General features: G+C 45.1%; 1 protein-coding gene across 2 annotated transcripts in view; it reads left to right on the top strand.

Moving 5' to 3' along the window:
• The window catches only part of LOC109897041 (adhesion G protein-coupled receptor A3), a 60,006-nt gene extending 58,026 nt beyond the window's left edge, over positions 1-1,980 (top strand). For both annotated transcript variants that reach the window (XM_031832399.1, XM_020491555.2), the window contains one exon: positions 136-1,980. In XM_031832399.1, coding sequence (XP_031688259.1) covers positions 136-1,615 — 1,480 coding nt within the window. In that variant the 3' untranslated portion in view covers positions 1,616-1,980. The remainder of the gene's footprint in view (positions 1-135) is intronic.
• The last annotated feature ends 11,952 nt before the right edge of the window (positions 1,981-13,932 follow it).

Here is a 13,932-nt window from a genome sequence, read left to right as displayed (position 1 = left end):
TCACTGAATGCAGCTGATATATCGACACATCTGCACAATACATTTGTGTGTATGATATTGTACATGTGTACCACATTTACATAAATATTTACTGTATGTTTGTACTGATTCCTTCCCCTTCTGTCTTCTCCTCAGTTGCTGGATGGCGTGGGAGCCCAGCCTGGGGGCCTTCTACGGCCCCGTCGGCTTCATCGTCTTCGTGGACTGCATGTACTTCCTTAGCATCCTCCTCCAGCTGCGCCGCCACCCCGAGCGCCGCTACGAACTCAAGGAACCCGCCGAGGAGCAACAGCGGCTGGCGGTAGCGGGCAGCGATGCCGGAGACGTCCCGGCCACACTCCTCCACCTCCAGTCCCACGACGCCTCGTCCTCGACGGTGTCGGCTCCCCATGCCGTGTCCCTGTCAGCGCTGGAGAATGAGCATACGTTCGCGCTACAGCTCCTGGGCGCGGCGGTTGCTCTGGGGCTCTACGCGTCACTGTGGGTGTTTGGCGCCATGGCCGTGTCCCAGGAGAGGCCGGCCGACCTGGTGTTCTCCTGCCTGTTTGGCGTTGCGGCGCTGGCTCTGGGTGGCTTTTTGATGGCACACCACTGCGTCAACCGCCAGGACATGAGGCGCCACTGGGCCCAGGCCTGTTGCCCCGAGAGACGGGCCTACTCGGCGCAGGAGGACGCCCTGCTGCCACTGCCGGGGGCATCCACGGTGTCCGCGGCTGGGTCAGTTGGTAGGGGCAACGACGATGCGGCCAAGTGTGCCCACAGCAGCGCAGAGTCATCCTGCACCAATAAGAGTGGCCCCAGTGTGCGAAACTCCACCCAGGGAAGTAAACTGACCAATCTGCATGCAGAGGCAGCGCAGAACAAATCCTTGCCCCTACTAGCCCTGCCCACCAATGGGGCAGCCATGCTGGACAACAGCCTGACGGAGCACTCGGTGGACAACGAGATCAAGATGCACGTGGCACCCGTGGAGGTGCAGTTCCGGCCCAACAACAACAATCCTGCCGCCAACGGACCCACGGGCCGGCATCACAAGAACAGGGCGCGGGCCCACCGGGCCAGCCGACTCACGGTGCTGCGCGAGTATGCCTATGACGTGCCCACCAGCGTGGACGGCAGCGTGCAGAGCGGCCCCCACCGGCGGCATCGCCACGAACACCACGACAGTCAGCAGGCGCGGTGCAGCCGACGGGCAGTCTACATGGCCTACAGGGAGCGCCACCAGAGCCAGACGCTACAGGACAGCAGTGACGCCAGCACGTCCCTGCCCCGACGCTCGCGCTACACCGACAAGGGAGGGGGCAGCACTAGCGCCCTGGGCAACGGAGCTATCGGAGTAGTGGGAAGTGGAAGTGTAGGATCAACAGTAGGAACAGGAGGAGAAGGTGAGGGGGCTGGGACTTCTGCGTCCGTTACGAGTAAAGACAGTAGTAGCATAAAGCAGCCCAATAACACAGAGCTGGTGGACGGCCAGCCCAAGTCGTACGGGCTCAACCTGGCTACACAAAACGGCACGCTCAAAAACAATGGGCAGATCATGCCTATAATCAACACAGAGAGCTCGTGCTCAGCCAACATAAAAACTGGACTATGGAAACACGAAACTACTGTGTAGTGTGTTTTTTGCACCGAAGACTGCATGTCACGTGCGCTCTCCCTTCAACTGTGAAATTTTTGTTTCGATCATTGTTTATTTTATTTTATGGTACAATGTTTCAAAACAATTGTTATTGAAAAATATCTGCAAAATAGTCACACTATTTTGAGTTTGTGGAACATGTGTGTTTTGGATGCCACTGGTCTGTCTCTGTAGTAGACATTTTGTAAATGGTTTATTTTTCTATCATTTAATCCTAATTAAATGAGTTATGGACGTGAAACTGCATGTTCTGTGCCGTTGCCTAGTGTGTATCCACTGGGCGGGTTCTTTTTTATTTTCTAGTTTGTTTCAGTGTAATAAACCAAACGTTTCTAATTCCATTCACGTAATTGAAAGTTTCTTATTCCCTTTTTCTCGGCTAACCTTTACGCCGACATATTTCGAGAGGAGTCCAAAAGGTGAGTCAGAGCATCTTGGTTTTCAAAAGATCTCTCTCTCTCTCTCGGCAGCTACCTTGACAAGCTTGTAATTGGGGATTTGGTGAACTGTGTCCTCTTCTTTTTACACTCACCTGGAGAGTCAATTCTTTAATTGTGGTTGAGGTCTTGGTCTGGATCTAATTAATATTTTTTTTTCTGCCCCGGAAGTTTCCAGGGGCCCACTGGTAACGCCTGAGGTAATTGACAGCTGATTCTCAGGGCGGAGTCCGTGTCACTGTCGGCAGTGAGAGGAAGGGATCATTAATGCAGTGCATCGTCACCTTCACACCTTTCCTCTCCTCTCTAGCAGACCATCAGCGCTATTCACAGCTGTAAATCCCTGTTAGGAAAGAGTCAGCAGGGGGGACAGGAGCATGACTCGACAACTGAGCAGTACCTTTGCAACGCAACGTGTTGGACTGAGACGGATTGCCATCCTTTTAGTCTGTTAGGTGAATCCAATCCTATCGTCAATCCTACGGTCCTAACCCACTGATTAGCAATTCTCCTGGGGGCCAAAGGGCAATCCATGTTTTGACATACTGCGGCCGTTACTTATCAACCTGTCCGTTTCTGAGCTGTTGTGTGAAGGTCATGTAACGTTGAAAGTGATTCATTAAAAAAGTATTGACTCTCTGTAACTGTCCCAGTCACAAAGGCCACAGCAAAGAAAGTAAAAGCCATCACTCTGCCTTTCTGCTGATGATGTATTATAGAGCATATTTCAGGCGGGAAGCGATATATTACCCAGCCATCTTGGAAATGACAAACCGTAATAAGACCTTTGAATAATGTATTGAGCAATTATGTCTTGATTCGTGTTGGCTTCAGTGATTCCCTCCAGTCAAATAATGACAGAGGTTTCAAGGAGTCGATCCCATCTGTTAGAAAGTTCACTTGAGGTTGACACTTCTGTTTACTCTCTGGATCAAGTCAACCAACAGGCCGATTCAGTCTGCCTTGAAATCATGCGGACACCTTGGGCAGAAAATGGATAAATGAAAGATCAGATATTAAGTCAGGTGCTTTCCCAAATGTGTGTTCAGAACTCAAAGGGTATCCATTTCTTCCAGGACTCGACAGTTAATTAAAAACATTTTTTTAAGTAGTTGAGAAACTTCAAATGTTGACTGCCATATTGAGATGTATAAAATGGTATCAATTTTTCCTCCCATTGAGTATCCTAAGAGCGTTACCAGACGAGTGATGCATCTCTTACATTTCTTCCGATTGTTTGCCTACATTGCCTGGAAGAAGCATCTGGCTTTGTTGTGGAAACTTGCCAGGGGAATAAAAATGGATACCTAATATGAAGTCAGGCCATCTGTGCTAGTCGCAATTAGCTGTCTCGGAACTGTTTAGAGGAACATTAAATATATTACCTGGAACGTTCTAATTATCTACAACTTCAGAGGCCTGAAATATAGATTAAAATATAAATCAGCAACCAGTGTTTCTAATGATTATGCCAGTGTCAAGCCATTGTTTGTAAGGTAAAAGATGAATCATACATTCTACATCTGGTGCTTTCTAATGGATGTACAGTATATACAGTGCATTCGGAAAGTATTCAGACCCCTTGACTTTTTCCACATTTTGTTACATTACAGCCTTATTCTAAAATGGATTAAATGTTGTTTTTTTCCTCAATCTACCCACCCCATAATGACAAAGCAAAACCAAAACTTCTTCCATTCTTCTCTGCAGATCCTCTCAAGCTCTGTCAGGTTGGATGGGGAGCGTTGCTGCAAAGCTATTTTCAGGTTTCTCCAGAGATGTTCAAGTCCGGGATCTGGCTCGGCCACTCCTGGACATTTAGAGACTTGTTCCAGAGCAACTTCTGGAGCAGGTTTTCATCAAGGATCTCTCTCTACTTTGCGCCGTTTATCTTTCCTGACTAGTCTCCCAGTCCCTGCCGCTGAAAAACATCCCCACAGCATGATTCTGCCAACACCATGCTTCACAGTAGGGATGGGGCCAGGTTTCCTCCAGATGTAACTCCTGGCATTCTGTTAGCCTGCTAGCCCCATGCTGCTAACTGCCTGAAGCCACGCACTGGACTTGTATGATCACCCGGCTACGCATGCCTTTCCCTAACGTCACCATGCCGTGTCGATTGCTGTTCTGGTTTGTAACTATTGTTTTATTTCACTGTAGAGCCTCTAGCACTGCTCAACACGCCTCGGCTAACAATTTAGCTCCACCCCCCACACACGCTGTGACGTCACCTGGTTTAAATGCTATTTCTAGAGACAATATCTCTTTCATTATCACTATATGCACAGGTTTACCCCCACTGTATTCACATCCTACTATACCTTTGTCTGTACATTATTGCTTGAATATATTCTACCTTGCCCAGAGACCGGCTCCTTTAACTCTCTGTTCTGAACGTACTAGGCGTCCAGTTCTGTTAGCCTTTAGCCGTACCCTTATCCTACTCCTCTGTTCCTCTGTTGATGTAGAGGTTAATCCAGGCCCTGCAGTGTCTACCTCCACTCCCATCCCCCAGGCTCTCTCACTTGTTGACTTGGTTTCATGCATGTTACCATTAGAAGCCTCCTCCCTAAGTTTGTTTTATTCACTGCCCTAGCACACTCCACCAATCCGGATGTCCTAGCTGTGTCTGAATCCTGGCTTAGGAAGACCACCAAAAACCTTGACATTTCCATTCCTTACTATAACATTTTCCGACAAGATAGAACTCCCAAAGGGGGCGGTGTTGCAATTTACTGCAAATATAACCTGCAGAGTTCTGTCTTACTATCCAGGTCTGTACCCAAACAATTTGAGCTTCTACTTCTAAAAATGATCCTTTCCAGAAACAAGTCTCTCATCGTTGCCGCTTGCTATAGACCACCCTCTGCCCCCAGCTGTGCCCTCGACACCATATGTGATTTGATTGCCCCCCCATCTATCTTCTGAGCTCGTGCTGCTAGGTGACCTAAACTGGGACATGCTTAACACCCCGGCCATCCTACAATCTAAGCTTGATGCCCTCAATCTCACACAATTTATCAATTAACCTACCAGATATAACCCCAAATCCGTAAACACGGGCACCCTCATAGATATCATCCTAACTAACTCACCCTCCAAATACACCTCTGCTGTTTTCAACCAAGATTTCAGCGATCACTGCCTCATTGCCTGCATCCGTAATGGGTCTGCGAGCAAACAACCACCCCTCATCACTGTCAAACGCTCCCTAAAACACTTCTGCGAGCAGGCCTTTCTAATCGACCTGGCCGGGGTATCCTGGAACAACATTGACCTCATCCCGACAGTAGAGGATGCCTGGTTATTCTTTAAAAGTGCCTTCCTCACCATCTTAAATAGGCATGCCCCATTCAAAAAATTTAGAACCAGGAATAGATATAGCCCTTGGTTCACTCCAGACCTCTCTGCCCTTGACCAGCACAAAAACATCCTGTGGCGTTCTGCATTAGCATCGAATAGCCCCCGTGATATGCAACTTTTCAGGGAAATTAGAGACCAATATACACAGGCTGTTAGGAAAGCTAAGGCTAGCTTTTTTAAACAGCAATTTGCATCATGCAGTACAAACTCAAAAAAGTTCTGGGACACTGTAAAGTCTATGGAGAATAAGAGCACCTCATCCCAGCTACCCACTACTCTGAGGCTAGGAAACACTGTTACAACCGACAAATCCACTATAATTGAGAATTTCAATAAGCATTTCTCTATGGCTGGCCATGCTTTCCACCTGGCTACCCCTACCCCGGTCAACTGCCCGGCACCCTCCACAGCAACCCGCCCAAGCCCCCACCATTTCTCCTTCACCCATATCCAGATAGCTGATGTTCTGAAAGAGCTGCAAAATCTGGACCCCTACAAATCAGCCGGGCTAAACAATCTGGACCCTCTCTTTCTTAAATTATCTGCCAAAATGGTTGCAACCCCTATTACTAGCCTGTTCAACCTCTCTTTCGTATCGTCTGAGATTCCCAAAGATTGGAAAGCTGCCGCGTTCTTCCCCCTCTTCAAAGGGGGTGACACTCTAGACCCAAACTGCTACAGACCTATATCTATCCTACCCTGCATCTCTAAGGTCTTCGAAAGCCAAGTTAACAAACAGATTACTGACCATTTTGAATCACATCGTACCTTCTCCGCTATGCGATCTGGTTTCCGAGCTGGTCATGGGTGCACCTCAGCCACACTCAAGGTGCTTAACGATATCATAACCGCCATCGATAAGAGACATTACTGTGCAGCTGTATTCATCGACCTGGCCAAGACTTTCAACTCTGTCAATCACCACATTCTTATTGGCAGACTCAACAGCCTTGGTTTCTCAAATGATTGCCTCTTCTTTCATAGCTCAGTGTGTCAAATCGGAGGGCCTGTTGTTCGAACCTCTGGGAGTCTCTATGGGGTGCCACAGGGTTCAATTCTCGGGCCGACTCTCTTCTCTGTATACATCAATGATGTCGCTCTTGCTGCTGGTGATTCTCTAATCCACCTCTACACAGACGACACCATTCTGTATACTTCTGGCCCTTCTTTGGACACTGTGTTAACTAACCTCCAGACGAGCTTCAATGCCATACAACTCTCCTTCCGTGGCCTCCAACTGCTCTTAAATGCAAATAAAACTAAATGCATGCTATTCAACCGATCATTGCCCACACCTGCCCGCCCATCCAGCATCACTACTCTGGACGGCTCTGACTTAGAATACGTTGATAACTACAAATACCTAGGTGTCTGGCTAGACTGCAAACTCTCATTCCAGACTCACATTAAGCATCTCCAATCAAAAATTAAATCTAGAATCGGCTTCCTATTTCGCAACAAAGCTTCCTTCACTCATGCTGCTAAACACCCTCGTAAAACTGACCATCCTACCGATCCTTGACTTCGGCGATGTCATCTATAAAATAGCCTCCAACACTCTACTCAGCAAACTGGATGTAGTCTATCACAGTGCCATGCGTTTTGCCACCAAAGCCCCATATACTACCCACCACTGCGACCTGTATGCTCTCGTTGGCTGGCCCTCGCTTCATACTCGTCGCCAAACCCACTGGCTACAGGTTATCTACAAGTCTCTGCTAGGTAAAGCCCTGCCCTATCTCAGCTCGCTGGTCACCATAGCAGCAGCCACTTGTAGCACATGCTCCAACAGGTATATCTCACTGGTCTCCCCCAAAGCCAATTCCTCCTTTGGTCGCCTTTCCTTCCAGTTCTCTGCTGCCACTGACTGGAACGAACTGCAAAAATCTCTGAAGCTGGAGATTCCCATCTCCCTCACCTGCATTAAGAACCAGCTGTCAGAGCAGCTCACAGATCACTGCACCTGTTCATAGCCCATCTGTATACAGCCCATCTATCTACCTCATTCCCATACTGTATGTATTTATTTTGCTCCTTTTGCACCACAGTATCTCTACTTGCACATCCATCTTTTGCACATCTACCATTCCAGTGTTTAATTGCCATATTGTAATTACTTCGCCACCATGGCCTATCTATTGCCTTAACTCCCTTATTTGACCTTATTTGCACTCACTGTATATAGACTTTTAAAAAAACTGTATGTTTTGTTCATTCCATGTGTAATTCTGTGTTGTATGTGTCGAACTGCTATGCTTTATCTTGGCCAGGTCGCAGTTGCAAATGAGAACTTGTTCTCAACTAACTTACCTGGTTAAATAAACGTGAAATTAAAAATAAATAAAACAATTCAGGCCAGAGTTCAGTCTTGGTTTCATCAGGCCAGAGAATCTTGTTTCTCATGGTCTGAGAATCCTTTAGGTGCATTTTGGTGAACTGCAAGCGGGCTGTCATGTTGTTTTTTTGTTTTTTTTACCTTTATTTAACCAGGCAAGTCAGTTAAGAACAAATTCTTATTTTCAATGACGGCCTAGGAACAGTGGGTTAACTGCCTGTTCAAGGGCAGAACGACAGATTTTGTACCTTGTCAGCTCAGGGATTTGAACTTGCAACCTTTCAGTTACTAGTCCAATGCTCTAACCACTAGGCTACACTGCCGCCCCTTTTACTGAGGGGTGGCTTCCGTCTGGCCACTCTTCCATAAAAGCCTGATTGGTGGAGTGCTGCAGAGATGGTTGTACTTCTGGAAAAATCTCCCATCTCTACAAAGGAACTTGGGCACTCTATCAGAGTGACCATCGGGTTCTTGGTCACCTCCCTGACCAAGGGCCTTCTCCCCCGATTGCTCAGTTTGTCAAGGAGGCCAGCTCTAGGAAGAGTCTTGGTGATTCCATACTTCTTCCATTTAAGAATGATTGAGGCCACTGTGTTCTTGGGGACCTTCAATGCTGCAGACATTTTTTAGTACCCTTCCCCAGATTCCTTCGAAATCATGGCTTGTTTATTTTCTATCAACTGTGGGACCTTACATAGACAGGCGTGTGCCTTTCCAAATCATGTCAAATCAATTGAGTTTAAAGTTTTTTTTAAAAACAGTAATTACCGGTACTGAGTCAATGTGGAAAGGTACGGGTTAGTCGAGGTAATTGAAGTCATAAAGTGGGGCAAAAAAGTATTTAGTCAGCCACCAATTGTGCAAGTTCTCCCACTTAAAAAGATGAGAAAGGCCTGTAATTTTCATCATAGGTACACTTCAACTATGACAGGCAAAATGAGGAAAGAAAATCCAGAAAATCACATTGTAGGATTTTTTTATGAATTTATTTGCAAATTATGGTGGAAAATAAGTATTTGGTCACCTACAAACAAGCAAGATTTATGGCTCTCACATACCTGTAACTTCTTCTTTAAGAGGCTCCTCTGTCCTCCACTCGTTACTTGTATTAATGGCACCTGTTTGAAGTACTCGATAGTTTTCTCTCCACCCTCCACAAATATGAAGACAAATAGCTTTTTAAACGGTCATCTTTAATGTATGGGCATTGAATTGTGATGGCCAGTGTACTTCTCGTGATTTTATATTACATTGAAGCCTTTTTTTGTGTTAATTTCTTTGCAAACTGTTAGGAAATGTCCATTTACTTTAGACAGCACTACCACATAATCGGTTCTAACTAGAGGGACTACTTTAGATACAGCTACAACTTTTTTTGTAGCAGGTTAGGAGAACTTACACAGCGGGTTAGGAGAATTAACGTAGGAGGTTAGGACAATTAGGTTAAGGTTAGGAAAAGGGGTTAAGTTTTTAAAACATTTTATCCTCTCCTTACCTGCTATGAAAAGCCACTCGTGTTGATGTGGTGTATTTGTAGGGAGTTCCGTTTTTGATGTGCATCTGGTCATTTGGACTGTGAGGGAGAGCATGCGGTCCCCTTGATGCAGCTTTTCTTTATTTTGTATTCTGTTAAGAGAATCATGTTCTCAATGTTCATAAACTGAACTTCAATTGAACTACTCGCTCGGGTCTGTTACCAAGAATTTGTAAGGTTCTTGTTGAAATGAAACAGACAGAGGCCAGCCTACAATAGTCAGCAACGTTTATTCACGAGAGCTCTGCCCATCATTACATGTACATTGGTTTATATACCTCTCATTTCATCATAAATGTCCCTCCTCCTCTAAGACAATGACAATATAGTTTACAAGTCTTCTCCTATGCATACATTGCTTATCATATCCTGCAACATGTTACACAATCTACTGCAAGCCCAAGGTTTCTCCCCTCCCTGGGTGGGGAGACTTCCTTCCCTGTTATCAATTTCACAGTGGTCACAAGTTGTCTGCCACAGTTCCTTGCCTGCTAACAGTCCCTCTTTTCTTATGGACAAACATTCTTCATCGTTATACAGAGACAGGGTAGAATTCTGTTAGATATAGTCCTATCATTACTTTAAATGTATACATCATTTAGTCATTATACATACAATTCATAACATATTCTTGGTATCACCTCAACTAAATACAACTGAATGACCAAACAATAATGGAGACGGCCGGCCTAGAGGGCCAACGCTGCCAGGTCTGAGGTCAGATGATGGAGAAGGTAAGCTGTCTGTGTGCCTTGGGCCTAGGACTTAAACAGAGCCAGACTACTGAACAGCATACTCTCACTAACTGGTTTCATAATGACTGACTTCCTATTTAGCTTTACTGACAGAATATGATGGGTAAACATGTGCATTTTATCTGATTGCTTTGTTTGCAGTCACATCTGGGGAAGTTGACTGAGAGCGAGGGCCTCAACTGATGCGACCTGGAAGAATTTGCCTTTAATCGAGTGAAATGGATGATATTCATCATTGGCCTATGCTGAACTCCAAGTAAGTCATCGTTTTCCTTGCTTGTCCTGAATCCAACTGTTGTCGGTCTTTTAGGTCTATAGGTATAGTCACCAAGGATGTCTGTGTCACAGGAGGTTGGTGGCACCATAATTGGGGAGAACACGCTCGTGGTAATAACTGGAGTGGAATAAGTGGAATTGTTTCCAGGTGTTTGATGCTAATCCATTTTCTCTTTTCCAGACATTATTATGAGCCGTTCTCTCCTCAGCAGCCTCCACTGGTCCGTATAGACACAGTGGGATCCCATTGTTTATTTCTTTTCAGGCTCATCTAAGGGATTCTTGACTATGAAGATGGCTAGGTGTGGGGCCCATTATGCAATGGGCAGAGGTTCAGATTCGGCTAAGTGTCAGAGATAGGAGAAGAGGGAGAGATGGAGGGACAGAGGGAAGGTGAGATTGAGGGAGAAACTGCGGGATGGACAGAGTGAGGGTGAGACTGACAGATGGGCAGATAGAGACTGAAGAAGGGAGAGGTTAATTGAGAGAGGAGGTATTTATCCCCACAGGTTATCTTTGACAGTTATTTTTTTATTCCACTCCTTGCAATATGTTACAGGTTTACAAGAAAGTCACAATATTGTATTCTTTTTTAAATCATTTTTGAATGATAAAATATACAATCTACCTGCAGTGAAGCCCCTCAACATTTACATTACATTGTCATCTAAAAGACTCCAGAGCGACCCACAGAAGCAACCAGGATCAACGCCCTGCCCAAGGACACGTTGACAGATCCCCCATCAAGTCAAAACGGGGACCCGAACCAGCGACCTGTCGGCCACGGGCCCAAGCTCCCAACCGCCAGGCCACCAACCCCCCAAGATCCCCCTCCCCCCCACACAGTTTCCTCCCGAGAGCTGCTCCTCAACCAACCGAGACCACCCCACCTCTCCCTCCATTCCCCAGCCACAAACCCCCCCAAGCCATCGTCCCCCAATGCACCAACAACCAAGAAGAGCAAAAGAGAAAAACAACGATTTAAAAACAAAATACGTCAAGGACAACAAAAATCTAGAAGAACAACTGGATATGTTTCAGTGCATGTGTGTGTGCACGTGTGTGTGCACATGCATACAAGCACCTGCACGGCATCAACCTCAGGCAAACAGGCATTATATGTAACAGCGTTGCAATGTTGCATTATTGATATGTTCCAAGTAATCTGCAATCTTTCGACTCCATTTAAATCTTCAATGTTAACTGGCACGTTCATGCTTCTGGCATACATTTCAATTGGAAGGCATGCATTTAAGGCTATGACTACCCTGGATGCCTCAGAGCATCTGATTGTTGTGTACTATATAGCCCACATAATAGTACGACTTTAGACTGCAGTTACATAAACCCATCCCATTAATAGCCTCAGCGTTAGTCTCATCGCCCCTAAGCCAGACTCACTTGTCACTTTGAGTTCAACACGTCAACTGCAGAGTGGAGTCCGGAGCAGTGGTGGGAAAAGTGCTCAATTTTCATGCTTGAATAAAAGTAACGATACCTTAATAGAAAATGACTCAAGTAAAAGGGAAAGTCACCCGGTAAAATGCTACTTGAGTAAAAGTCAAAGTATTTGGTTTTAAATATACTTAAGTATCAGAAGTAAACGGAATCGCTCAAATGTACTTTAGTATCAAAAGTGCAAGTATAAACCATTTAAAATTCCTTATATTAAGAAAAACAGACGGCATAATTAAATAAATATTTTGATTGGCGGATGGCAAGGGGCACACCCCAACAGACATCATTTACAAATGAAGTATTTGGTTTTAGTGACTCTGCCAGATCAAAGGTAGTAGGGATGACCAGGGATGTTCTCTTGATAAGTGTGTGAATTGTACTTTTGGGTGTCAGGGAAAATGTATGGTGTAAAAAGTACATTTATTTTCTTTAGGAATGTAGTGAAGTAAAAATATAAATAGTAAAGTACAGATACCCCAAAAAACTACTTAAGTAGTACTTTAAAGTATTTTTTTTTACTTAAGTACTTACTGTTAGAATCACACAAAGTTGCATGTGAAGGGGAAGCTACTGTGACAGACTGAACCACTAGCTTTTGGGATAAACTAGCTAGCGTATTTAATGTAGTGCAATGTGACTCTAGAGCATGTGCACACATTCATAGGCTATTCACATCAACAGAAGTGAATGTGCTGGCAGTGGAATTTACAAGACATATCTACACTGAACAAAAATATAAACGCAACATACAACAATTTCTAATATTTTATAGTTCATATAAGGAAATCAGTCAATTGAAATAAATAAATTAGGACCTAATCTATGGATTTTACATGACTGGGAATGTTGTCCCACTCCTAATCAGTGGCTGTGCGAAGTTGCAGGATATTGGAGCGAACTGGAACCACTGTCGTACACGTTGATCCAGAGCACCCCAAACATGCTCAATTGGTGAGTATGCAGGCCATTGAAGAACTGGGACATTTTCAGCTTCCAGGAATTGTGTACAGATCCTTGCAACATGGGGCCATGAATTATCATGCTGAAACATGAGGTGATGGCAGCGGATGAATGACATGACAATTTGCCTCAGGATCTTGTCACCATATATCTGTGCATTCAAATTGCCATTTGAATGCACAGATATGGTGGCTTGTCTCAGACGATCCCACAGGTGAAGAAGCAGGGTGTGGAGGTCCTGGCCTGGTGTAGTTAAACGTGATCTGTGGTTGTGAGGCTGTTTGGATGTACTGCCAAATTCTCTAAAACAATGTTGGAGGTGGCTTATGGTAGTGACATTCAATTCTCTGGCAACAGCTCTGGTGGAAATTCCTGCAGTCAGCATGCCAATTGCACGCTGTGGCCTTGTGTAGTGTGACAAAACTGAACGTTTGAGTGGTATTTTATTGTCCCCAGCACAAGGAGCACCTGTGTAATGATCATGCTGTTTAATCAGTTTCTTGATATGCCACACCTGTCAGGTGGATGGATTATCTTGGCAAAGGAGAAATGCTCACTAACAGGGATGTAAACACATTTGTGCACAACATTTTTGAGAAAAGGTTTTTGTGCATATGGAACAATTCTGGGATCTTTTATTTTGGCTCATAAAACATGGGACCAACACTTCGTGTTTATATTTTTGTATTGTGTAAGTAGGACACACATCTTCTATGGTATACCCTGCTACGTGAGGCTTGTAAGCAACTAGGGTTACAAAATTCCAATAAGTTTGCTAAAATTCCTAGCTTGGAGGATTCCCAGATTTCCTGTTTATTCCATCCTGATTCCAGGAATTTTCCAATCAAGATTTCTGGAAAACCGGGGAATTTTGGGGAAGCTACTGGAATTTTGCAACCTTACGTAAATGCTATACAGTAGAATGTTCAGATAGAACGGTGCTGTGTAGAACAGACATTATTCTCTCTCAAGCAGAATAGAGAGTCATGTAAGCGCTATCCATTCCATTCCATTACTTTCTACAATCTTCTTTAAGAGGCTCCTCTGTCCTCCACTCGTTACCTGTATTAATGGCACCTTGTACAGCAACTGCTCCGCCCACAACCGTAAGGCTCTCCAGAGGGTAGTAAGGTCTGCACAACGTATCACCGGGGGCAAACTACCTGCCCTCCAGG

Source organism: Oncorhynchus kisutch, linkage group LG9 (genome assembly GCF_002021735.2).
Source record: "Oncorhynchus kisutch isolate 150728-3 linkage group LG9, Okis_V2, whole genome shotgun sequence".
Lineage (NCBI taxonomy): Eukaryota > Metazoa > Chordata > Actinopteri > Salmoniformes > Salmonidae > Oncorhynchus > Oncorhynchus kisutch.
Note: the sequence above shows the minus strand (reverse complement) of the source record. Positions and strands in the feature narration are given on the sequence as shown.